General features: G+C 40.7%; 1 protein-coding gene across 3 annotated transcripts; it reads left to right on the top strand.

The window, feature by feature from the left end:
- Positions 1-32: 32 nt before the first annotated feature.
- LOC100835663 lies at positions 33-20,489 on the top strand. 3 transcript variants are annotated; one of them, XM_010241111.3, is made up of 22 exons: positions 33-302; positions 2,003-2,384; positions 2,877-2,993; positions 3,248-3,330; positions 4,293-4,439; positions 4,530-4,678; positions 4,760-4,890; positions 4,978-5,100; positions 7,614-7,687; positions 9,399-9,983; positions 10,144-10,255; positions 10,346-10,483; positions 11,475-11,771; positions 11,856-12,126; positions 12,217-13,433; positions 13,515-13,914; positions 14,001-14,905; positions 15,021-15,086; positions 15,193-15,318; positions 16,382-16,626; positions 16,712-18,226; positions 20,017-20,489. In XM_010241111.3, exons 1-21 carry the CDS (start codon positions 175-177, stop codon positions 18,219-18,221), a joined length of 7,206 nt encoding a protein of 2,401 aa, XP_010239413.1. In that variant the 5' UTR covers positions 33-174; the 3' UTR covers positions 18,222-18,226; positions 20,017-20,489. The 3 variants fall into 3 exon arrangements, with proteins under 3 accessions (XP_010239413.1, XP_014758453.1, XP_014758454.1); XM_014902967.2 differs by having other exon boundaries at positions 166-302; positions 2,003-2,238; XM_014902968.2 differs by lacking the exons at positions 33-302; positions 2,003-2,384; positions 2,877-2,993 and having other exon boundaries at positions 4,293-4,443.
- Positions 20,490-25,188: the final 4,699 nt, after the last annotated feature.

Below are 25,188 nucleotides of genomic sequence, written 5' to 3'. Positions count from 1 at the left end.
CATGAGATCTCCTGAACCATTTAGGGGTTCCCAACCATTTATTATCGATTTTTCCCATCACGCCCTTTCGTCTCGTGTCTCGCGCGCGCGTTGTCGCCGCCACCGGAACCCTACGAAACCCCCCGCCGGTACCCCGTCGCCGATTACGTCCCCCGCCGGCCGCCGCACTCGGCGATGACAGCGGCGCGGCGGGGCCTGCTGCTCGACCGGTGGCGCGGGATCCAGGAGGATGAGGAGGCGTACGACGGCGGCGAGCCATCCGCGGTCAAGCATCGCCGCCTCAACCAGGCCAAGGAGGAGTGGTACATCCGTACAACTTTCGAATACTTCCTTCCTAATCGCTCTCCGCTTCACGCCACTTCACGAACGAATCGCGCAGGCTTAGTGATGTTGGCCCAGGTTTAGGATACCGCTGATCGGAACGAGTTAATGGAGTTATGCTTGCTCTGGTGAGGACTAGGCAGCTTAGCTACATTGTCGTAAGCCTAGGATTTTTTTGGCTGGCTGGATTAGGTAAGGCGAGTATAGTTAGCTACGGGCCTATGCTGTACAATCTCTCACCCCTTCTTGAGTTTCACACAACTGCTTGAGTTGAGACAATGTGAGGAATTCCTTAAGATTTTAGGATTTCTGGAAATGTGAGTGCGAGCATCGATACTGTCGAATTCGTGTATTTGAAAGGCCATTGTTCACACAACTGGTTGAGTTGGTACCATTCTTGGTTGACAGGAATGGGAACTTTGGAGTTTGGACAGCACATTGTTCAGCAGATTTACCATGTGCAAAAGAGTAGACCAGCGGGCACGAATTGTAGAGCCAAAGATATATTATGAAGATAAATTATGCAAGTTTTTGAATTTCTTGAATATTCTCTTGTTGATTGAAAATTAAGCTTTGGAATGATTATATGTCAACTGTTGCACAGATGCATAGGAAATTAGCAGCGCAAATTTACCAATTTAAATAGGTGTTAGGTGTTGAAAATTCAATGGTTTGAATGAATGTCTGAAAGTATTCCATGGAATAGTATGTGCGCTAATTTATGGTTTTTATAGGAAAAATGTCCTGGTGCCATAAAAAAAGAATCAGAGGTAAGTGTCATAGAAGTCTTAAAGAAACACAAAAATTTCTCAACACTTGCACGTCACCACTCGTGCCACCTCCCTATCATTTCCTGTTATCTATCCTTTCTACCACCGTCACCCCTCTCTTCAAGAGCCAATCCCCATTTACTGTCATCCATAGTCTGACATGGATCTCCATTCTTCTTCCTCCTTATCTCGAGGTTGAGGTAGGGCTATGCATTAAGCTGGGGCTTTGCAATAGGGATATAGATGTAGGGACTGGGGTATGAAAAAGAAGGCGGCATCAGCAGGTCATGCCATAGAGGACAAGAAGTGGGGATTAGCTCTGGAAGAAAGGGGTGAAGGAAAAATAAATATAATAGACAATGGCAAGGGATTAGGAGCTTATGGAAGTTCAAGTGGTGTGTCATGCTGAAAGGTGAAACAATCTTGTGGTCAAACCCAGAAGTGTTTTTAGTTTTCGTTTACTCAAGACTCATACATCGACGGTATTCAACTTGTCAACTCCATCCCAATTCCCACGTATCACGGTTCTTGTTGCTCTACCCCTCTAATGTTGTTTCCGGAAAACAAAATTAGTAGTTTTTTTTACATTGAGAAAGCAGAGAAAAAATTTCTAGTTAATGGTGATAGCGCCTTCTTCTGCAGCCGTAAAGATATGGAGTGTTACTTTGGTTTAAGTTTTGACATTATGTGAAACCTAATATAATCTATAGGTATGACCGAAAGATATTTCGTCTTTATCTGGATTTTACTTGCATTGGAACACCAAAAATTGTGTAAATGGGTAAATTTGTTCTTCTCCCTGTAACATGCCTTACTTTTGGAGTCAAGAGTGCCTCATTAATTTTACTAGCTAGTTGCTGCCCTGATAATTCCAGCAAAATCTGACAGTTCCTTTGTCGAATCACATGCAGGTTTTCCCATTGTTTTGATTTTCTGGAAAGTGTGCCAAAAGAAGAGCATATTTGGTGTGGATATGCTGATATTATGGGACCTTTTTTAGAAATGTTCCACGGTTACTTTGATGAACAAGAAAACTCGCCTCTTAGAAAAATATGGTCACGGGTTTCTCAAGAACTGGGTATTTGCACACAATGTGTGTGTGAACACCACCAGGCACAGGAATCTTTTGATACTGAATGTCGTTCAGGTAGTGTTGACCCCCTTCTGAAAGTATTATGGCATCTTGATGAAGACAGGGTTACAAAGCATCTTGAACAGATCAATGCAAAGATTCAGCTTAAGGAATATGATCCTTCCTGTCATGGTGCAGAAGTTGTTTGCATAATGTTCGAAGTATGTTCACCTTATGTGATACTTTTTCAGTTCTCTTATGCAACAATAACAGCACTGATTTTCTTGCGAAGCAAAAGTTATTTTATTGGTGGGCTCTCTTTCTGACAAATATAAGCATGGAGGATGAGTTTATAACCAGACATAGTCACGCCACTATTGGAGAATATCTAGTTACACCTACAGTCCTACACTACTATTTATTCACTAATATCTTTCTCCCAAATTGTTTCTGGAGTTGTGTAAGATGCGCATCAAAAGCTCATTACATCAACTGCTCTTAGTTTATGCCGAATAGAGCTATTGTTTAATTGTTCCTTACCTGTAACTGTGCAGCTCAATTTCCGTTTTTTTGGAAAATTCTGTGCTTGCCAGTTAAGCTGATTTTCTATAAGCATAGTAATCACAATCCATATGAATCATAGCTATCAGCCTATCTGGGTCTTAAGTTTTATGGCAACCATGACAAATTGCCTTTTTCTATTCTATTTGCAGGTTTTGATGTATCCTATTCTATTAGATGACCAATCATTGGCTAATCAGTTCCAGATGTTCATTGAAACAATTGATGAATCATATGAAGTGAGCCTTTCAACTAATCAGCAATATCCTGTAAGTTACCTCGTTTCGTTTATTTATGCTCATAACACTACTTGTAATGTCTCACTCTAAAGAATTATCATTCGAATAATCAAGTAATCCAGGATTCTGTCGCTCGCCATTTATCATTGCGAATTATCAAGTAATCCAGGATTCTGAAAATATAGTGTTCCACAACATGTTTAAACATTCTGACGCTCGCAATTATTTTTAGCTTATTTCTGAAAATATAGTGTCTCACAACATGTTTAAACTTGCAAATCTAGGGCGTTTATGCGTTACTGTTCTTCAGAAGTTGTAAAGCTCGAGCAATTGGGCTTCGCTTGGCCCGATCCATGGGAAAATTAAGGTAAAGTACCATCCACTCCTGTTCATTTTGATCATAAAAGTTACCAATTGCGCAATGTATGTTTTAACCAGGCAAAGTAATAAACTGTGCTAGGAGCTATCAAGCATGTGGTTGATGCTGCTGCTTAGTGTTTTCATAGTTGTTTTTAAACCTTACACTTACAGTCTTGAAATCCATGTAAGTTTGTACTCCTTAAGCCCCTTAAACCGGAATGGAGGTAGTACTGTACAGGACATGAATTCAAATGTAGACAGTGTAGGGAAGAATATGTATAAACACAATACACTTTTACCACAATATACTCACCCTACTATGAGAACACAATGATTTGGCATGTTCACATATTCAGATGGTATAATTTTTGTGATAAGACTCATGTTACATTAGTTAAATCTTCAACCTAGGGATGCGTGGGGCCGTAAGTATCTCATTTGTTTCATGTTATAGGTTATTAGTTGTTACCACAGTAGTAAAGATAAGTGGTAGAGCGACCAATTTTTTCAGTTTATCTTGGCAAGACCAAAGGCATTAACATTTATATAATGTATTAGATGGTATATCATTAGATTTTATTTTGTTCTATTCTTTAAAATACAATGTGTGTGTGCTATCTTGTTGGATGTCTTTGAATGCATGCTTTTCCACATTAACACTGGAAAGAAATCTCATATCGATTTCTACTTTCTTGTCTGTGACTCAACCTTCAACAGCCTAGTAACATTAATTCTATAAATCATTTAATCTATAACCAGTCTTAAGTTTAATGAAATCTGTAGTAGGAGCTGGCCTCACGAGTTTAACTCAACACAAGTAGTTAACTTTGATCAAGTGCTCTATTTGTCATTTCAGGATAAGCATTTTTGGTTTGGGACCCTGTCTGGTTTTAGCATGTTGGTTTTATACTTTTATTGAACAATAACTATAAACCATCACATGCAATTGTTACATCAATCATTTTGTAGGAAAGCGGTTGACTTGGAACCATTGCAACCCTTACTGCAAAAATATATCGATTTTCTGGAAGCGGAAGTTCTTCCCTCTACTTTAGAATCTTCAAGACCTAGGGTGCAGCTCAAAAGAGCCGATGTATGGCTTGGATTTAAATCATTGTATGTAAGTCTAACACATGGATTTGTGACTTGTTATGCTTTGATATATCACAAACATCATACCTTATAATGTATAAACTGTCTTTGTAGCCTTGGATTTCTTGAGGCTCCTGCTTTTGAAGATGGGATCTTGGAGAAATACCCCATCTTCCTGAATATTGTACTTAACCATGTCAGTGATGACGGATCTGATTTGTCATGTTCTGTTAGTTGCCTCAAAGCATCATTTGAAATGCTAGGTAGGTGTGTTTATTGAGTTTCTCTTGTCCTATGAATACGGCGAGCTTCCACCGTTGCGCACTTACACACTCTTGTTTTAGGCTGCAAACTTTGGTTAAGAACAACACTATCACCTAGTGTTATGCGGAACACATTATTGGGTCAGTGTTTTCACACTCGAGATGAAAAAAGTCACAAGGAAATTTTTGATCTTTTCCTCCCATTTCTTCAGGCATGTCTTCCTTTTTAATGAAGCAACCCTCTCATCTTCTGAACCTTAATGAACCATGATAAGTTGATTCCTATATGCATTATGCAGTCACTTGAAGCGCTACAAGATGGTGAACATGAAAAGCAACGGAGGAACATACTGTATTTTCTTCTCCATCAAGTAACTCGGAGTAGTAATTTCAGTGCTCTGATGAGAAAAAACGCTACTAAGGTTAGCTTATCTAGATGGTTCTTTACTTCTTTAGTTATCCAAAATTCCATGTAAATGCTGTCACAAACTTCTTGTATTTGTTCCTATCGATTTCCACTTGGTTGAGAGTTTTGACTATTTGTACTATTGTATTGCATTTGGTCTAAAATCATGGTTCTGATATTTACAAAATCGAACAAATGGCTAGAAAGGAGTGATCACACAACATCCACAATAAGTAGCAGAGTAGACAAACTATATCTGTTTGATGGTTGAGAATATATTTTACCCCAGCGACGAGTGTAAATTCAACCTTCTCTTTTGGAAGTCCTAAAGGAGTGAGTGAGTCTGAAAATTAGTGAAAATGAAGCAGGCGGTCAAAAGGGTTAATAGAAATGTGTTTGGAGATTTTTTATTTTTCATTTGCTCAGTACCCGAATTCATCCACCATAAAAAGAACTATTCCACATGAACTACATAGGACATGCTTTCTTAGAGTCCTAGCTTCAAACCATTTTGAGTAGTTTTACAATTGCTGGAATCAGATTGGCTTCAGTAGAGACCAAGTGATGGTTTAGAAAATTTGTTTAGACATGGAAAATCTTGTTTCCATGGAACTAGGTTTGTTGATGTCATCATTATAGCCTCCTGACATGTTTGAAGAAAGGAAAGCACGCATCTTCGACAATTCCGCCCTTGTGTTAGATCTTGGTTGCACCCGATAGAAAAGAGATTTTTATTCATCTTAGAGTTGCAGAGTCTGCGACCCTCAGGGGCTGGGCTGATTCTCTTGCTGTTTCAAAGTTTAGACCCAGCCTTGCTCATGGCTTGTATGTTCTTTGTACATCTGCAGCTCCTTCACCTTGTACATATAGTATTTTCTTATAATGCAGCCATCCGTTGTAAAATGCAAGTCACGCACGCATCCCAAGATTTGACCACATTAGAGTAACAAAAGTGAGTTGTGTGACACAAAAATCACAGACTCGTATTCCAAAGCATTTTCCAATAATATCACTTTTATGTCACATAACACATTATATTGGCCTAATTGTTGGCCAAACTTAAATTGTAGGATGCTGCGCACCTTACATTTTGCAACAGATGTAGTATATGTATACTGCTATGGCCTCCCCCTATAGTTTTCCTGTGAAAAAAAGTAGTTCTGCAATTTCTTGTGCGCCATGGTAGATTAGTAGTTATAGGAGTAACCTTATGTCCTTTTCAAATTTGTGCAGGCCATGCGACCTATGCTGGCAAGTTACTGTTTTCTAAATTAGTTATAGGAGTAACCTTAATTCCTTCCCAGTTGTGCTTTGGTGAGCTTACACTGTAGATGTCCTATACAGAAAATACATATCGTGAAAAGCACTCTTTCTATTTCTGAAACTTCGTAATAAAATTAACCTCCTTTTTTATATATATATACCAATTGTCATACAAATCTATTGCATGAAATTTGAAATGCTGTATACCAGCTATGCATTCTAACATACAAGAAAGTGCTATTTTCAGTGTCTAGATTATTTTTCTCGAAAGTAGCATGCCTAGATGAAATTATAGTAGAAACATTATAATTGATGGCAGAATAGGCAGTCAAATAGAGCATAAAGCTTGTATGCTGTGTGTTTACAATTGTACAATTCCATGGCTCCTGGGCTCCAGTGAGCCCAAAATTTTCAAATTTTTTAAAATCATATTTTGAAGTTATTTTTTCTTTTGGAAAGAATTCCACATGTATATATAGTAAAGAGGGGGAATGGATTCTACAAGAAAAGGCAGGCAAAGGTAGTTCTGGGGTCAATTCTTGGAGCATAGCTCATTTCTCAAAAGATAGGAGAGCACCCCTTCTCCCGAAGTTACGGGGTCATTTTGCCGAGTTCCTTCGACATGGTTCTCTCGACGCGCCCTAGTATACTCTACTTGTTCACCTGTGTCGGTTTGGCTATAGTTATGGGTCTCGTCTCAATCAAGCCATCTTCTCCCCGAAACACCTGAAACGGGGACTACCCGAGCTAATGATAGAGGCAAGAACACTTTCCGGCGAAGTCCCATTAATTGATCATAACGATATCGTGGAAATGCTGCACGGACCCATATATATTATTCAGAAATAGCATAGTCCAAGCAAACCCACTTATAGATGTGCATTACATATTTGTTAAATTTCTTAAGAAAATAGTAGATATGTTCTAGATCCTTATATTTGTCTTTCCTGTGAGATGAAAAGCTTTCTTAATCGATTTTTCAAATATTCTACATGTATTTGATAAACTGGGCTTGTTGGAGCCCGGGATACAATTGGGTTTCCATATGGTCATGCTGCTACATGGCTTTGATGTAATGCCTTAAAGTGTAAGCCATATCATGAATAGCCACACCAAGAAAATTGTAGATCAAGCCAGCAAATACATTTTCTTAACAGTTTCAAATTTTATTAATTGGACATTTTTGGTTATTGGTAGTGCATGTATTATATACTATTATTGCCTGTTACCTGACGCTATTGATATTTTTTGTGTGCTCCCTTCCAGATTGCTCTTCTTATTGTGCAAAGAGGCTACACAATGAGCCCTCCTTGCCCAGCCTCTGAATGCGCCCATATGTGGTAATGACCAAACATTGCTTATTCTGACAATATTCTACTTATTAGATCGCTTATTGTGTGGGTGAGGGTTCTCCACCTTCTATAATAGTTCAGGAAAGTCTTCATGTGTTACCCAATAGAAGTAGATACCTTAATTCTTGACGCAGAAGTAGAATATTTTGTAAATTGCACAACATATATCCCTCTGCGATGCACCGATGGTACGTAAGATTCTTTAGCTGTTGAGTATGTTTCTGCTGTGCCGAGTATTATATTGCTGTATCATTGCTAACCGTTGCTTCCAATATGTCAAGTTCTGGTGACAATTAATCTTTTTAAATAATTCCTAGACATGTGGCCTGCCAAATCAACACAAGGCCCATGCATTGCTATGGACTAAAAGAAATTATACTAAACTTCTAAAAAGATTTTATGCTGCCATTTCTGCCATAAACTATTCATACCCTATCATCCAAATCGTCTGCATCAGATTTAACAAGTAGTAAGGCCTGAAGATGCACGTACTACCACCACCAATAGGCCTCGAGGGATTACAAACTAATAGTTGTACATAGCGACCATATTGGTAATTCTGATTGTTCTGAAAATATGATGTCAGCATGGAAAATCTCTTCTATAATTTAGCTTCAGATACCACAAATTTAGGAAATTGTATGTAGTAATCACCCCAATCTCGCTAGTTTACTGACTGTGTTGGTGTTAGTTAATGTGTAAGGTAAGAGTAGCATTAGTGTCCGAATAGAGTTTAGAATTGTCTATTTTAGGCCCATGGAGGCCCATGTGTGAGTTGAGTTCTATTCCCCGTTTATGTTATGAGGGTGTGGTCCAAGGGACTAACCCATCCAGAAATTTCCACTAAAATATACACTTTGCATCATCCAAGATCCATGACTGGCTAGATTAAACTGGAACCTTAAGTTTTAGACTGTTGTATTTTGTTTTTAACAAAAAGAAATTGTGTACAGGAGTACAGTTAAACTTCTGCCTTCACAATTTCAATTAACCTGTTGGACATGACATTTTGCCATGCTACCAGAAGTCTGAAATTCAGAACCATGGAGTTATACTGACTGTATTGCTGTACAAAATTAAGTGCCGGACTGGGCCGCTGGTTGAACCGGGAAAAACTGGAACCGAGCGTCTGGCCGGTCTTTTAAGACTGCCGGTCCGTACCAGGGAGTGAATCAGTTTTTTTCCAGTCGGACTGCTGATTTTTTCATGAACCGGCGGAAACTGAGAACGGGCCGACCACCGAACTGGGCCTTGTTAAATGGGCTTCGACAGCAACGTTGATGGGCTTCCTTGTTTAGTCTAAAAATTCATGTCAGGGGTGGGAATCGAACCCTGTACCTCAGGTACGAGAGTCATGTGGACTGTCTCGGTAAGACGGTAACCACTCAAGCCATTTGATCGTTGTGTCTAACACTGAAGTTGTCTGTGTTATACTTAGCGAACCGCAGTTGAACAGGTGAACCACCGATCGGACCGGTGAACCAGTGAACCGAGTGCTCGAACGGTTCAATTAACGGTCCGGTTTTTAAAACTATGCTCCAGTGTCATTGCTTTCTGATTAATAAAATTGGAGAAGCTTATTTCTAGCAGACTACTGTTTGTACATACTTCTGGATTTCCACTATTTATACCCTATTTTATGGTCAGCTTTATTTATATTGTCGCCTGGCCATCCCCTGACCTTGCTTTTGTGGAACAGGGGACCATCTTTGATATGCTCGTTAAAGGATGCATCCTTACATAGCTCTCTGCGTCAACCTGCATTTGATCTCATCAATATTCTCATAGTCTCTGATGCTTCTGCCTTGATTTCCTTTAAACTGAAGTATGAGTATGCCACAAAGGATGATGTAAGCAACTCTGTCATGTTCGCTGACGATGAGGATGAACTGCCTTTCACAAATGACACTGCAGAAAAGGAGTGCAGTTGTTGGAATGATTTCAGTGTTCTGAGCAAGTTGACGTTTCGGGGATGCAAGGATTGGACATGTGTCCCTTTGTTATGGTATCTTGTAATGGTCCAGTTAGAACCCTCTAAACTGCCTATAGCTTTTTCGAAAGCAGTGTTTTGGGCTCTGTCTCATATTTCTGTCTTGGAGCCTGGGTTAGCTACGGAGTCATCAGTGCCTGTGAATGATTGGTTATTGTCGCATGCTGGTGAAGTCTCTCCAACATTTTCATGGCAAGTTCCAAATGGCGCTGATGATGGTGGAGGTGGGAAGGATTGCATCAATACTGTTAAGGTGTCAAAATTTGGTACCCTGTTATTGAGAATATTTAAAAGGTCGGCTCCATTTTATTGATCTCTATTTCATCCCTTATGATCTGAGTTTGTGTTCTTGAACTATATCAAGATCTTGCCATGTCATATCTTTCACTGATTGCAAACCTTGACCTCAAGTCTTCCCAGTGTATCATACTTATACGAAATTAACATCTTTTAGATTTGCAATTCATTTCATCATGCAAATTGAGCAATGTGGGCTTCAAAAGCAATGGACATGGGAATCAATGATGGCAGAAAGCTTGATTTTGGCACTAGTTGATCACAATGATGTAAGAGTATTACCATTGGCCTTCCATACTGTTCCTGATACATATAAGCATTTAGCATTAGTGTATAACTTGTTGCTGTACTTGATGTAGAATGTGCGTCAAGCTGGGAGGGCTGTCATGGAACATGTATCCCAAGCACGCGGTTTGACTTCTGGGCTTCAATTTCTGTGCTCAAGTGCATCTTCACTGTCTGCTGTTTTCGTGGGTCTAAGATATGTCGTTCAACTGGTAAGATTTTGACTTCATTATATTATCTATAAGTCTGAAACTAGTTTTGGAATTGGAGCATGAGCTGAGGTTGGATTTTTCGCTGGTTGCTTCCTGGCTGGTTCCAGTTTCTTGTAGCATCGGGAGGAAAATAAGCCAGACAAAAATCGATCAAATTTAAATGTTGAATTGAATAGTATGAGTTACCAGATGGTAGCAATCTGATTATCAACTGAAAACCAGGGCATATATTTCAAAACCAGAAAGAAACCTAAAACAAACTTGTAACAACTGTGAAGATTCGTACAGACATTTTGGTCTCTCCTAAGCATCATTCTTCATCTTTGCTAATTCTAATAGTTTGATTAAATAGATCAGGAAGATGTCTTTATAGGCTAGTACAGATCTCTCTTAAAACTTCAAGTTGGCAACTAGTTTTGGTGCTTAAATTCACCATGATTGTCAAAAATTCAAAACAACCACCAACTTCGAATGCACATGTCCAAATCACAACTACCAACAAGAACAAAGTCTTGCAAGACACAACAAATAAATTACATGGTGTTAAGTTACGGAACAGCAACCAACAATTGATTCCCTAAGCCTAAATTCGAGTAATCTTTCCTTGCTGGAAAAGTACGAGTTTAAATGAATTGCAGTTGAGGAGGAGGGGACATGGACACTTTACAGACTATTTGAATTTTGAAATTAAAAGGTTCAAAATTTTAATTGGAAATAAAGTGCCTGGTATGTGAAGTCCGGTTCTGGTCTGGCTAATGCCGCGGCAGGAACTGGAACCTTGGCTTGAACCACAGGCTAGTATGGTACAGTAACATTTACTTAATGTTTCAACTTGTCTTAATTTTTTCCAAGTTCTGAAGGAATATAGCATCGTGCAATTTTGAGGATTGATGGGGCATGCTAACTTTTTCCGAACTATTCACTTCAATCTCTTCATTTTTTTTTTGTTGAAGTTTAAAATAGCCATGATATGCCTTATTTGGAATTCCAGGTGGAAAGCCAGTCCGTTTTAGCAGATTTTCATAGTCTTCATCACTTGTTTTTTGTGGTGTGCAAATTAGTAAAGGAGGACATTGCTCAGCAGCCTTCAGTTGCACAGCCAGCAAAACCTTCTGAAGGTGGTTTCTTGCGTCAACCATTTTCAAATGTACTAATTACCCCACCAGAACATGCTGTTGATATTATCACTTGGGAGAAGTTCAGCACACTGCTTTCGGTAACTCTTTGGCCTTTTATTTCCACGTGCTTGAGAAAGGGAGAGGAGCTAATAAATACCAAACAATGCCAGGTACATCTCTACTGCTGCCATTTCTTATAATATCAGCACCATATTTTTGTTTCTTGCCTCTTTATATCTGCAATTTTGTTTCAGATATCATGTGTTCGAGTGCTTGAGTTGCTTCCCCTTGTCTATGAGAGGGTCAATTCATATTGTACCCAACCATTTAGTGTGACGACAATGGTTCCGGACTCTAATGATATTACATGGCTTTTTCACTTGATTAACTGGGGCAAATCATCTCTCCTTGTTATCAGTAGGCACTGGAAACAGTGCATGCTATCTTTATTCAAATTACTAAAAGGTTCACATAGTGGCTCCATTCAACACCACATTGAAGATCTTGGTGATACCTTTTCAAATGGTTAGAACTTTATCCTTTTGAATTGAGTTCTGGTGATCTTTTAGAAGTTCCACAAAATGTTTGGCAATAACTCTTACATCTTGCTTTCAGATGTAATTGATATGGATGAACTCAAAGGGAGAATTTCAAATCTTAATCTTGCGGTCTTCAAGAAGCCTCCCGCAGAAACTGAAAGGAGAGTGGTGGACGGTCTGCCAACACCTGCAAAATCAATTGCCAGTATCCCTTCTCTGATTGATTATACAGTTCGGGAGAGACATACTGGTGGGGATAATCTCGAGACTGTGAAACCCTCTCATGGGTCTGACAGTGAACACATAATTCTCCTTTCAGACAGCGAAGAAAATTTGCCTACTGGTGATGCCACTGGCGAGGAGGTTTTATCATCAGTAAAGGAGAACGACAGTTTGATTGCTTCAGATCAGTTGAAAGCAGTTAATCCTTCTAAACAAAGAATGCCAGCAGAAAATAGACATGTGTCTTTAAAACAGCAGATATGTAAACCAGTTAGTGATATTAGTGCCTCTTCTAAACCTGTATCAACAGACAGTAGAAGCACAATTGCTGCCTCAAAAGGATTAGGTGGAAGGAAAATGCCAAGTATTCCAGTGAATACAAATAATACTTCCCTTTTACCAAACAAGGTTAAATCATCTGTTAGTGCCATTCCTCGACCATCACGTCCGAATTCGTCATCGGATGTAGGCAAATTTAAGTCAATCTTCAGAGATATATCTGATGATGAAGATGATCCCTTAGAGCATGCACTTGACAATTACAGAAGGCCACAACTTCGTGTAACAAAGTCTGCCATATTAGTTCCTAAAAGGCAAGTAGTGCAACTTCAGTTGCCTGCCGAAAAGAGACAGGCATCTGGCAGACCGGATGCTAATTCTCGACGATTTGTCCCTCCTAAACTGGACAGCTGGTTTAAGAGTATCTTGGAAATGGACTACTTTGCTGTTGTTGGGCTATCTTCTTCTGAGATAATAAAGAAACCTGCTTTAAAAGAAATTCCTGTATGCTTTGATTCACAAGCTCAATATGTTGAGATTTTCCAGCCACTTGTTATAGAAGAGTTCAAAGCTCAGTTGCAGAATGCCTATGTAGAAACCCCTCCAGAAGATATGACATGTGGCTCTATATCTATACTCTCAGTTGAAAGAGTTGATGAATTTCTTGTTGTTCGTGGTCGTGCTGAGAACAGTGTGTGTGTCAAATCTAAAGGGTGTACAGAGAATGATTTAATACTGTTCACCAAGGATCCACTGAAAAGTTCTGGACAGCAAGTCCATGTACTTGGAAAGGTATTGCTATTGGTTATGAATGCTTAATGCTTCAATAACCTAACATTTTACGTCTTGCCTAATGTGTTTATAATTTTTCAGGTGGATCGGCGTGAGACTGATAAAAATAAGGCATTAATTTTTGTTATAAGGTTCTTTCTCTCTAACGAGAATGTGCGTTTAAATAAAGTAAAACGACTTCTTGTTGAAAGAAGTAAGTGGTTCTTCAGTCGGGTTTTGAGCATGACTCCTCAACTCCGAGAGTTCAGCGCTCTCTCATCATTAAATGATATTCCAGTGCTTCCAGTAATCTTAAATCCTGTTTCAAGTACTGCAACCAACCATGAATCTGGAAAAGTGTATCTTGATAAACTTGCACGCCCTATGCGGAAGGTATTGAAGTCATCATACAATGACAGCCAGCTCCAAGCTGTAAGTATTGCCATTGGACCAACAAGCTCTAAAATGAAATGTGATCTGTCTCTTATTCAGGGCCCTCCAGGTTTGTCCTTTCCTGATCCTTATCCGCAGTTCTTAGCAAGTCCAGCCACTAAGAGAAGTGAACTTTTATGCTTGTGTTTCCTGCAGGTACCGGCAAAACCAAGACTATTGTTGCGATTGTGAGTGCATTACTTTCTTTACATGCCGATAGCTCTTACAATTTACCGAGACATGGACCTCTGGCTAGTGCTGAATTTACTAAACCAAGAACAAGAATTAGTCAAACTGCTGCAGTAGCTAGAGCTTGGCAGGATGCGGCCCTGGCTAAACAACAGATAAAGGATTCCCAGAGAGAAAACCCTAGGACAGAACGCCTTTCAAAAGGAAGGGCTCTCGTATGTGCGCAGTCAAATGCGGCAGTTGATGAACTTGTGTCAAGACTCGGTGATGGATTATATGATGCTGATGGAAAGCTGTATAGACCTTACATAGTGAGGGTTGGTAATGCAAAGACAGTTCATCCTAATTCAATGCCTTTCTTTATTGACACACTTGTTGAACAAAGGCTGTCAGATGAGTTAAAGACTAACAACGAATCCAAAGTTTCATCTGATGCCAAATCATCTGGCTCTCTTAGGGCTAGTTTGGAGAAGGTTGTGGACAGAATTAGATTTTACGAGTCAAGGCGGAAACTAATGGATCGTGATAAAACAGAAAATGACTCTTCTGGACCTGATGAAGATGAGATAGATGAAGTTTCTGATGAAGCGATTGGTGCAAAGCTCAATATTTTATATACACAGAAGAGGGCAGTTTCTGCTGAACTTGCCACTGCTTATGCAAGTGAAAAGAAAATTGCGGACGAAAACAAGTCCCTTAAACACAAGGTGAGGAAATCAATTCTTGGGGAAGCAGAAATTGTTGTGACAACACTCAGTGGATGCGGAGGTGATATTTATGGAGTTTGCTCGGAAACTGCTTCAGCTAAGAAATATGGGAATTTCTCTGAGCATGGTTTGTTTGATGTTGTTGTTATCGATGAAGCTGCACAGGTATGGTCTCCAACTCTACCAACTGCTCTCTTTCAATTCAAGCTAACTCTACATCTTATATTTTTATTATTTATTATGCTAAACACTAAGCTTCTTTGGGTTTACTGCTCCATAGGCTCTTGAGCCTGCAACTTTGATTCCACTTCAGCTGCTCAAGTCGAAAGGAACTAAGTGCATAATGGTGACGTGCTCTCTTTTAATATATTTTTGGTTATACAATATTTTAGAACTGCACCTTGAAGCAACATGATGGTGCTAACTTGTACTTGGTAATGTCCCTTTTGAAGGTCGGTGATCCAAAGCAGCTACCTGCTACTGTGATGTCTGGGTTGGCTAGCAAGTTTCTTTATGAGTGCAGCATGTTTGAACGCCTACAAAGAGCTGGCTATCCAGTTATTATGCTCACTAAACAGGTTAATATTATTTCCTGCATATGCTTTCTCTGTACGCTCTTTAGTGACTATGGAGTTAACGACTGTTAAAATTCAATAGAAATTAAGCACCTTCCTGTTCAAAGATCTTATCGTGCCATGTTTAGACATTAATATGGTTTGGTTCTCAGGAGTGCTTCTGTTCTATTCTATAGATTCATAACTATCATTTTTATCTCACTGGCACTAGGGCGTACTAGCATCTTGAGGTTCATATATCTGATTTTTTTAACAAATTGACAGCATCCATGCACCATGCATGTACTATGTGACAAAATTTCGGATCTGAATTCGATTCAGTCCAAGAAACAAAAGAGACAAATCAGGCTGTGAACAATATCTATATGATATTCTTTGCTTCATATTGCATTCGTTACTATTCATAGCCTGATCGAATTTGAGTTTTTTGTTCACAACTGTTGCATGATAGCTCTGGATTGAATTTGAGTTTGAAACTGTGGCATGATAGGTCTGTGTTGTCTAACGTGATTATTTTGAACGACTTTTAGATATGTTTCTCTGCGACCTAGTGCACTAGTACACCTCAAGGTGTTAATGTGCTTAATCCCCTACTAAAAGAGACCATTCGTTTAGTTTTTTGAATGTTCCTTATTAGTAACATATTAAACTATGTCGTTGCTCCTGAATTTTGCTTACGCTTCTTTATTTATGTGCTAAAACTGGTCTGATTCCAATAGTTGAACAACCTTATGCAATTTTATGTTAAAATGACAGTAACCTTATTAGCAAGATTAAAAAGAAGTAGAAAGGTCTGCCTTTTTTCCCTTAAGTTATGAGTATGCTCATAAAGAGTTTTTCTCTCCTGGCCCCTTTCTGTTGTACTTCATTCCTTCCTTGTCTTGTAAATAGTTTACTGTCGGGGCCTCTTCTACATTTTCCGTTCAAAACAAATATGTCTATAGAGAGTTCCTGTGTCTTCTTTCAATATGTAGACCTTGATGGAGTAGTAAATTTGTATGTGAGAAGAGCTATCAACTGCAGATTGTATGCTAATATCTCCTCAATTATTTTACCTTTTCTGCAGTACCGTATGCACCCTAACATTAGCAGATTCCCATCTTTGCATTTCTATGAAAATAAACTGCTGGATGGTGTTCAGATGGCTGAGAAATCAGCTCCGTTCCATGAACACAATCATCTTGGTCCATACATGTTCTTTGATATTGCTGATGGCCGTGAGCGTTCTGGAACGAATGCTGCCACTCAATCACTCTGTAATCAATATGAAGCTGATGCAGCGCTTGAAATACTGTCATTTTTAAAGAACAGGTAACATATTGTCTTTACTCATACTGTCTACTCGAGGGATCTTATTTTGCAGGTAACTGAGGCTCTATACTTGCCTTGTGAACAGATATCCAGCAGAGTTCTCCTGTAGAAAGATAGGGATCATAACTCCGTACAGGAGTCAGCTCTCCTTGCTGCGTTCAAGGTTCACTTCTTTTTTTGGGCCTGAGATTGTTGCTGAGATGGAAATCAATACAGTAGATGGATTCCAAGGCCGGGAAGTTGACATCTTGGTGTTGTCAACTGTTAGAGCCTCCAACTCCTCAGGTGACAGACATCACGCCGGTGAAGCACGTAGCATTGGGTTTGTTGCAGATGTTAGACGTATGAATGTGGCGCTAACACGTGCCAGGTTTTCTCTGTGGATTGTTGGAAATGCAAGAACATTGCAAACCAACTCACATTGGGCCTCCTTAGTACAGAATGCCAAAGAACGGAATATGTTTATCTCAGTTGAGAGACCATATGGTTTGATCTTTGGAAAAGTTCATGGTGCTACTCACAGCAACTATAATAGTCACCTTAAGCAGCAGAGGGAAAATGAAAAGGCTAGCATGACAAACTCACGGACAGTTGATGCACAACTCCGTAAAGAGCATTTGAGACATGCTGGCAGGGCTACAGAAAAGGAAGGTATAAGTTTACGTGATGATCAAGCAAAAAGAGCATCCCGCTGGGATCGAAAGAGTCCTAAAGCTCAAGACTCTACCATGAGAACTATCGAAGAAAATAAACCAGCAGTGCAGAATGGTGATATGAGGGATTCAAAGGGCTCAATGGAACAACATTTTGATCAGGACTCAGTGATGAGAGAGCAAGGCGTGGAAAACAACTTGTCCATGCATAATGTTAATCATCTGGAGCTTGCTAAAAGGATGGCAACAGGGGATCCCCCTGATGGCTCGTATGTCAGAAGGCAAAGGGAAAATAAGCTTGTTAAGGAGAATATTGGTATGGGAACTGACAAGCCCTTGTTTAAGGAAGATGCACCCAAGAATTCCAAGGTGAGAGTATATAATGGAGAAAATATTGCCAACCAAGACAATGATATGGGAACCATCAAGGGTTCGTCAAAACGTGGTTCCATTCTGAAATCAGTGTCCAAGAAAGCTGATGATTGTCCACCAACACATTGTGATATGCAGAAGTTGATACAAAAGGCTAAAGGAGTAAGGAAGTTTTCTGAAAAACCGAGATCCAGTAATTCAAGCCAAGAGGATCCCTCACTTAATCATGATGCAGTTACCGAATCAGCAAATAAGAATAGTGGTACTGGTTCACCCACAATCCCTGTTATGAAGAAAATGACTAGTAAGGTCAAAGGGGCAAGGAAGTTTACTGAGCAGCCAAGATCTGGGAGTCCTTCAGTTCCATCACGTTTTGATGAAGCAAGTAGCCATACACGGGAAGTCATGAAAAGCCAGGGTACTAACCCAACTGTAACTAGTCAAAATCATCAAATTGCAGCAAGGAAGCGGCAAAGGGAGGATGTCGAATCTTTACTTTCTTCAGCCCTTATCTCGTCGAAGAAGCCTTCCTCAAAGCATCCTAAGAAGAAACAAAATAAGAACATGTAGCAAAGGCAAGTTTGTACTACCTTCCGTTTTGTGAAACAAGAAAATAGAACTGTGGTTATTTGCTTGCAATTCAGTACTAATACATCTGTTCCTAAATATAAGATGTTCTACCTTTGTCCTAAGTCAAAAGAAAAAGCACTAGTATCTGCGATGTCAAACAAGCACTAAATATAAGATGTTCTACCTTTGTCCTAAGTCAAAAGAAAAAGCACTAGTATCTGCGAATTTAACAAAACTAATTTAGAATTGTTTTTCTATAAACTTGGTCAAACTTTAAGTTTGACTTAGGTCAAAGCTAGAACATCTTATATTTAAGAATGGAGGGATCACTTTTTAGAAGGTTCTCTATCAACATATGTTGTGCTATTCAAGGACTTCATTACCTGCAGCAGCACTAGCTTTGCAAGCTCTTGCATTGTTTGATACGGCTTATGTAGTGGGTCAACTAACCTTCTGTGTGTCACATTGTCACTTAGTGGCCAATAAGGTTTAATGGTTTATTAATTTTTTTAATAGCTTATGTAGTGCCGTTGTGACAATGGTCTGCGTGGTACTGGTAATCTGGTATGATAAACCCTGAAGAACTGAAAGTGCCTTTATTACTGAATGACGTGCTATCACGTGTATTACTAAGCACGACTACCACGTTCCTAAAGATAAGAAGTCCTAGCTTTGTCCTAAGTCAAACTTCTTAAACTTTGACAAAGTTTATAGAAAAATCCTACATCCAGTGGACTTCTTACATTTACATTTAGGAAGTTTGAATGCTGTTCTTAAACTTTGACCAAGTGTAAGAGGTTTGACTTAGGACAAAGGTAGGACTTCTTATATTTACATTTAGGAAAGGAGGGAGTAACTAGTAAGCTGTGGATGATTGTATACTATAATGTACAAGGCTTCTCTTAAAAAACACTATAACCAAGGAGGTCCTAATAAAGTGTTGGACCAAGCAGTAAATCTCATACCCCCTCTGTCCCATATTAAGTGACTCAAATTTGCCCAAATATGAATCTATCTATTCCCAAAAAACGTCTAGATACATGTAATATTTCGTCACTTAATATGGGACGGATGGAGTATATTCACTACCCCTCGCCATCATGCATTGGCTGGTAAAAAACTTAGCAGGATGCCAGGACATGCATTGGTTGGTTTGAGATGAGAGTTGGTGGGAGAAAATAACAACCTTATATATCAAAATTTCAGGATTTTGGAGATGAGCCTTGTATACCGAACAAGAGGGAGTAGCTTGTGTTTGCCTTTGTGACACTGGTCTGCATTAGTACCAGTATTGGTACTAACTTGTGTGCATACTTTAAAAAAAAAAACCTATTCTTGATTCTTCCCCCTTTGTGTACCAATACCCTGGTGTTATAAGCGTTTACACGCTGCCAACAGATGATTGATCAATTACCCATGTAGGAGTAGTTCACATCAGACTAACAAACTTGCCATCCCATCATGCTCATTTAGGAGAACCAAGCATAGCTTGGGTGGTCAGCTAGCCAGGTGTGCTGGCAGCCCACCAGAGTTCGATCCTCGAAGGTCGCACTTTGATGTCTCACTTTGTAAAAATTATATATCTATACACTGTCAGACTGCAGTCGCGCAGTTCGTACAATTTAACTTCAAAAAAATCATGCTCATTTAGTTACTAAAAATCATGTTTGTTTCTGTTTTGTTTCTTTCCCTCTGTTTAATACTATAATAATATATTGGCGTCCTCATTTTGCTATGAAAAGTTTTTGATGTGTTATTGACTATTCTTCTAAAGCCAATGTTGTTATCCATACAGGTGGTAGCAGACAGACAGACAGTTCGTCTGCTTAGCAGCTTTTAACATACTGATGATCATCTCAGAAATACTGCATATGCTGCCGCGATGTGCTGCCAGTACGTGGAACAGTGAGTTTCCAGAGCTAGCTTATCAACTGATTTTGTGAGACAGGAAGTTCCTGTGACACGGATAGATATTTTGGAGCCTTTTCCCCTGACTATCCATGTGGATACCTAAAATAGAAGTACATCCGTTTGACAAATAGGAGGTCATTAGTTTCTTTTAGTCTAATTCGGTGATGCAATTGGTACAAGTACAAAGTTAATTTTATCCTGCGAATATTTGTACATTAGATGGAAATACATGGGCTGGTGTAATGAAAGCGTGTACCACGTGTCTTGCAGAACGAAAGCCTTGTACTTAGGCTTGTTCATGCGTATGTTACTTCCTCCGTCCCGGTTTTCAAGGCCTATGTGGAATTTAATGCTGAATTTTGATTAAAAATTACATTAGTACTATGACATTATTTTGGCAGAAAAGAGATATTGTTGGATTTATATTGAAAAGCTCTTATTAACGGTATAACTTTTTTATACATATATTAAATATTATTTGTATAATTGTTGGTCAATGTTTGACACGAATTTCAACAGAGACCTTATAAACCCGAACGAAAGAAACATGGCCTGGTGCATCTATCGATGCGGAGGCCCATCTTTTTTTCGGAAAAAAAAATAAGTTTGAGGGTGTAATTTTTGCCAAATAGATCATCTAACTTGGGATGCTCATAGTCTTATTAAAAAATCCCTCCTGCAATCGGAAGACAGCAGCCTGAAGCCAATCGGCTCGCGATGGGTCTGGCCTCCGCGCTGAGACAGCAGCCTGAAGCCATGAACGACGCACGAAGCACTCGCGTGAGCAGTTTGGCTTAAACGACTGCAACTTCGCTCCAAATTTACAAAAGAAAAAAGTTTGGATAGCAATTTGGATGCTTACACTTGTTGGAGATTTTACACCTAGAAACTGGCTGGTATGTACAGTGTGTAGAGGCAGAGATGAATGTGCGCGTGGTTCTTAACGACTAATAACGTACGAACTCACCAAAGATCCACAATGCTTAGGACGACAACTGTTTTCAACAGTGAAGAAATCAAAGGACGCGAACCGCTTCGACGCCGTTACTAGTGAGGACGATCTAGAACGACACCATTAACTAACCATTGGATGCTTAGAGTTAAGGGTGCCGTACAGGATCAAGCACACAAAAGCTAACACAATACTACTAGTAGTCCTAGACAAGACAGTAGACAACACGCACCATCACTACACGAGGAGATGGCATGCCGACAGCGACAGAGACGGAGCCAGCCCGACGACGTCCCTCGCGGCCTCCTCAGGCGGCGGCGGCGGCGGCGGTAGGAGGAGGGCGCTTTCCTCGTCGCCGATCAGCGGCAGCGGCAGCCCGCGTGGGTAGTAGTACCGCGGCAGGAAGAGCGCGGCCTCAACGAGGGCCGCGAGCGCCAGCGGGTAGAGCGCGTACAGGAGCAACGCCACGGCAACCTCCCAGCCCGTCGTCAGCTTGTAGCTCAGGCCGACCCGGAACCCCGTACAGACGCGCACGCCGACGTACACGCGCACGCCCGCCCTCGCCGTGACGAAGACGCCCGCGTCTACCGCGTCTCGCCGCCGCGGCTCCGTCGAGAGGAACAAGCGGAAGCCGCCCATCACGTACTGGGACTGGGAGTGGCTCCTCCGATCCATCCGGTCCTCCCTGCAGCTCTACTTGTCTTTAATTTTCTTCACGGAGTCTTGGTCAAGTGGTGCCTGGATTGGAGTGAGGGGACTCAAGAGTGGAGAGCATCGCCCGCTGGATTTGTATCGGCGCCGGCCTCTGGATCTGGAGCCCGACGGTAGGGCCCGCCGTGCAAGGCGCAGCGGAGAGGAGATACCGTGTGTACTGTGTACATGGAGCTAGAGGTAGCTATAGGAGCCTAGCTAGGAGTGCAGTGGCCACGCGGCGAAGAACTCGAGACCTGCTCGAGATGACCCGAGACGGACAGTACAGCAGAGGGGGGTGCTGGAGCCTGGAGTTTCGTTTTTTTCCCTGTGAGAGAAGAGAGGCTTTAGCTGACGTGACAAGAGGATCGTCCGAGGATGGAAGGAAACGATCGACCTACGCCCCCTACGGGGGTAAACGGTCTCCCAAGAACCTATCGACCCGGAGTGTGTGAAAAGGGATGGTTTTAGTCCTGAACTCCGACTGCTGATTGATTGATGAGCAGTCGATGGAAGTGTTCTTGTGACCAAAGAGCCAAGGGGTGGTGCCGGTGACTTGGCTAAGAGCAAGAATAACAGTGGGTTATAAACTGGCTACAAAAATTAAAATATTATTTTGATGTTTAGTTGGAGGAAAAAGAAGAGGAGACAGAAGAGAAGTGAGTTGTTAACTAGTAACTAGCTGCAACACGTGCTCTTAGGCACCCTGTGAGATTGTAATGTGGATCTGCTATTAATAAAGTAGTTTTTCTTATAACCAACTTATTATACATGCTATATATTATACTACTTAAAGATGACATGTCAATGCTTACAGCCAGCAACAGGCTATAAATATTAATCTTGCTCTAAGACAGCAAGAAAAAGGTCGACCTAATTTTACGGTAAAAAAGCAAGCACCTCAAATACCCACATATACTGTCACCGTTCAAAAATATCTTGGTTCCAAAACATAAGAGCATGTCTGTACAGCTGGGACTTGATCGGCTTCACCGAAGAAATAGCATAAATTATGCAAAACCATGCTGCACATAGATACTTCCTCTGTCCCATATTAACTGACTCGAATTTGTCTAAAAGTGGACGTATTTATATACTAAAACATGTCTATATTGAAGTTGCCTGTTTTTAAGAAAAAACTTAAATCTAAGTTAACAAATCAGAGTCGTTGGACTAGATCTCATTTTACTTTTCTTTTTTCATCATCTATTTCAAATCTTAAAGCATATCTAACGGCTGAGAAATCAATTTATGTCTAACTAAAAGTAGAAAACTTACATATAACAAAACCAGTAAACTACTTTCCTTTAAAAAAAAATCACCGGACAACTCTTTTGAAGACATTGGTTTCGCCGTCTACGTCCCCTCTTTGTTTCAACTCTCCATAATGTAGAGCATCTCCACTAAAGGGACCAAGCAGTACTTAGAGTCTCTTTCTTACCTTTTAGCTGAGGTGGAGCAAAAAGAGAAAGAGGTGGTATGCTGCAGAAGTAACAACCTTGGCACAAGGATCAAGAATATGAATGATTGATGCTAAGGAAATTTCAAACGACTCGTCGATGAAAGTTCACTGAAATAATTGCACGTTTGGATTTTCAATGATCCATCTGTGAAATTTCAAGGACTTTAATTGCACGTTTGGATTTTCAGTTGTGCTAATGAGATTTTAACTGCACGTCTGAACTTTCAATGGTGTGTCTATGAATTTTCAATGAGATTTCAATGAGTTTTGTTTGAAATTCGATAGGTACAAAACAAAATCATGGATTTCAATGATATGTTTATGAAATTTCAACGAGATATCAATGAGAAATCTACGAACCTTCAATGGAACGAATGAAATTATGTACAAACAACGACAAATTTTATGAACTTAATCTGAGAGATGAGGGAGACCGAGCAATGATCTGAGAGAAAATAAGGACTAAGTTGCATAATCTGAGGGAGTACTCGGTAGATCACACGGTTGGCGGACCGCTGGATCGATGAATTTGATACCGGCGGACGGGACGGGCCAATCAAACGGCCGTGACCGAGCATACATAGGACTCGGACCGGAATTGGAGGACAGGTCTCTTCTTCTCTTTGTACGTATATATACGAGTTCCTTCTGGCGCGATCGACCAACAAAATTACGCATCAACATCATCAGATCGAGCGGATCGACACAACCTAACCGCAGCACGTACGTGACGAGATGAGGCCGCCCGCCGCCGCAAGCGCACGCTTGTCTCTTCTCGCTGCGGGCGCGCGGGTTTGCGCGGCGCCGACGCGTGCCGCTGCCCCTGTGCGCGTCTGTCTCCCGCCCACCGCCCGACCGGCGCCGCCGCGATCCCTGTCGCTGTCGACCGTGTTGCGCCCGCGCGTGGTGCAGAGTGGCGCTTCTGACAGCAGCGAGCGGGATGACTTTGACTTGGGCTTGGGGCAGACCACGGAGGACAGCCCGTGGGGGCACACTGCAAGGCACACTGAGATAGCAGCACCAGGCCCTGAACTAAGGGCGAAGTGAAGAGGAGAGGATGTTGACTATCCCTACCGTTTCGCCAACTCCATGTATTCTGAAGTTTGGATTTTTTTGTTGAAGTTTCCGTTAAGGAAGAGGTGAAGCTCAATTTTAGAACACCAACAGTTTTGACGTTTGGTTCGGTTTAGGATTTGAGTTGTTCGAGTCTTTTATTTCCTTAAAGTCTGAAGTGTTTTACTACTTTGTTTTTGTTTGATGGTTTTTGGGCCTGTCCAAAACCACTTTGAGTCAGCTTTTGGACCTTAGTTGTGGCGTGGGCCTTGGCCCACCCGATTAGGGTTAGAGTCACGCTATAAAGGGTTTTTGGTAGCCGTCGTTGTAGGAGAGTTGAATTTTCGAGATTAAGAATAGACCAGAAAAGTCCCAATGTTTGGGGGCGCATATCGTCGTGTTTGCTTGCTGATCTTGAAGATACGATGTTATGCCCTGTGGTCGAGTTGATTCTAATCAGTTCCAACGTGAGGAATTGAAGGCATCTGATCTAGATAACTTCAAATTGATTTTGCTCAGTTGCTGATCTGCTTGTTCGTTGATCGCCGTGAAAGATTGGGCCTAAAAACCCTTTTGGATCACGTTGATCCTTATCACGAAGCACTCCCGTGATAAGTGGTGTATTCCATGGGAAGTGCTTGAAAAAAACTTCTGTTTTGCATCAAGTTGGTGATATTGTGGTCATCAAGAGTGTTCAGCTCATTCACAATGGTGCTCATGCGATCATACAGTGAAGAAACAGTCTCATTTGGCTCAAACATAAGTCTGTCAAACTGACTGATGAGGCAAGTAGCTCTAGAATCTTTGACAGTGATTGTTCCTTCATGGACTTCAACGAGACGATCTCAAATCTTCTTTGCATCAGTAAGATTGCTAATCTTGTTGAACTCAGCATCACT

This window comes from Brachypodium distachyon, chromosome 4 (assembly GCF_000005505.3).
Source record: "Brachypodium distachyon strain Bd21 chromosome 4, Brachypodium_distachyon_v3.0, whole genome shotgun sequence".
Taxonomy (NCBI): domain Eukaryota; kingdom Viridiplantae; phylum Streptophyta; class Magnoliopsida; order Poales; family Poaceae; genus Brachypodium; species Brachypodium distachyon.
The sequence above is the reverse complement of the archived record's forward strand: the minus strand, read 5'-3'. Positions and strand labels throughout refer to the sequence as shown.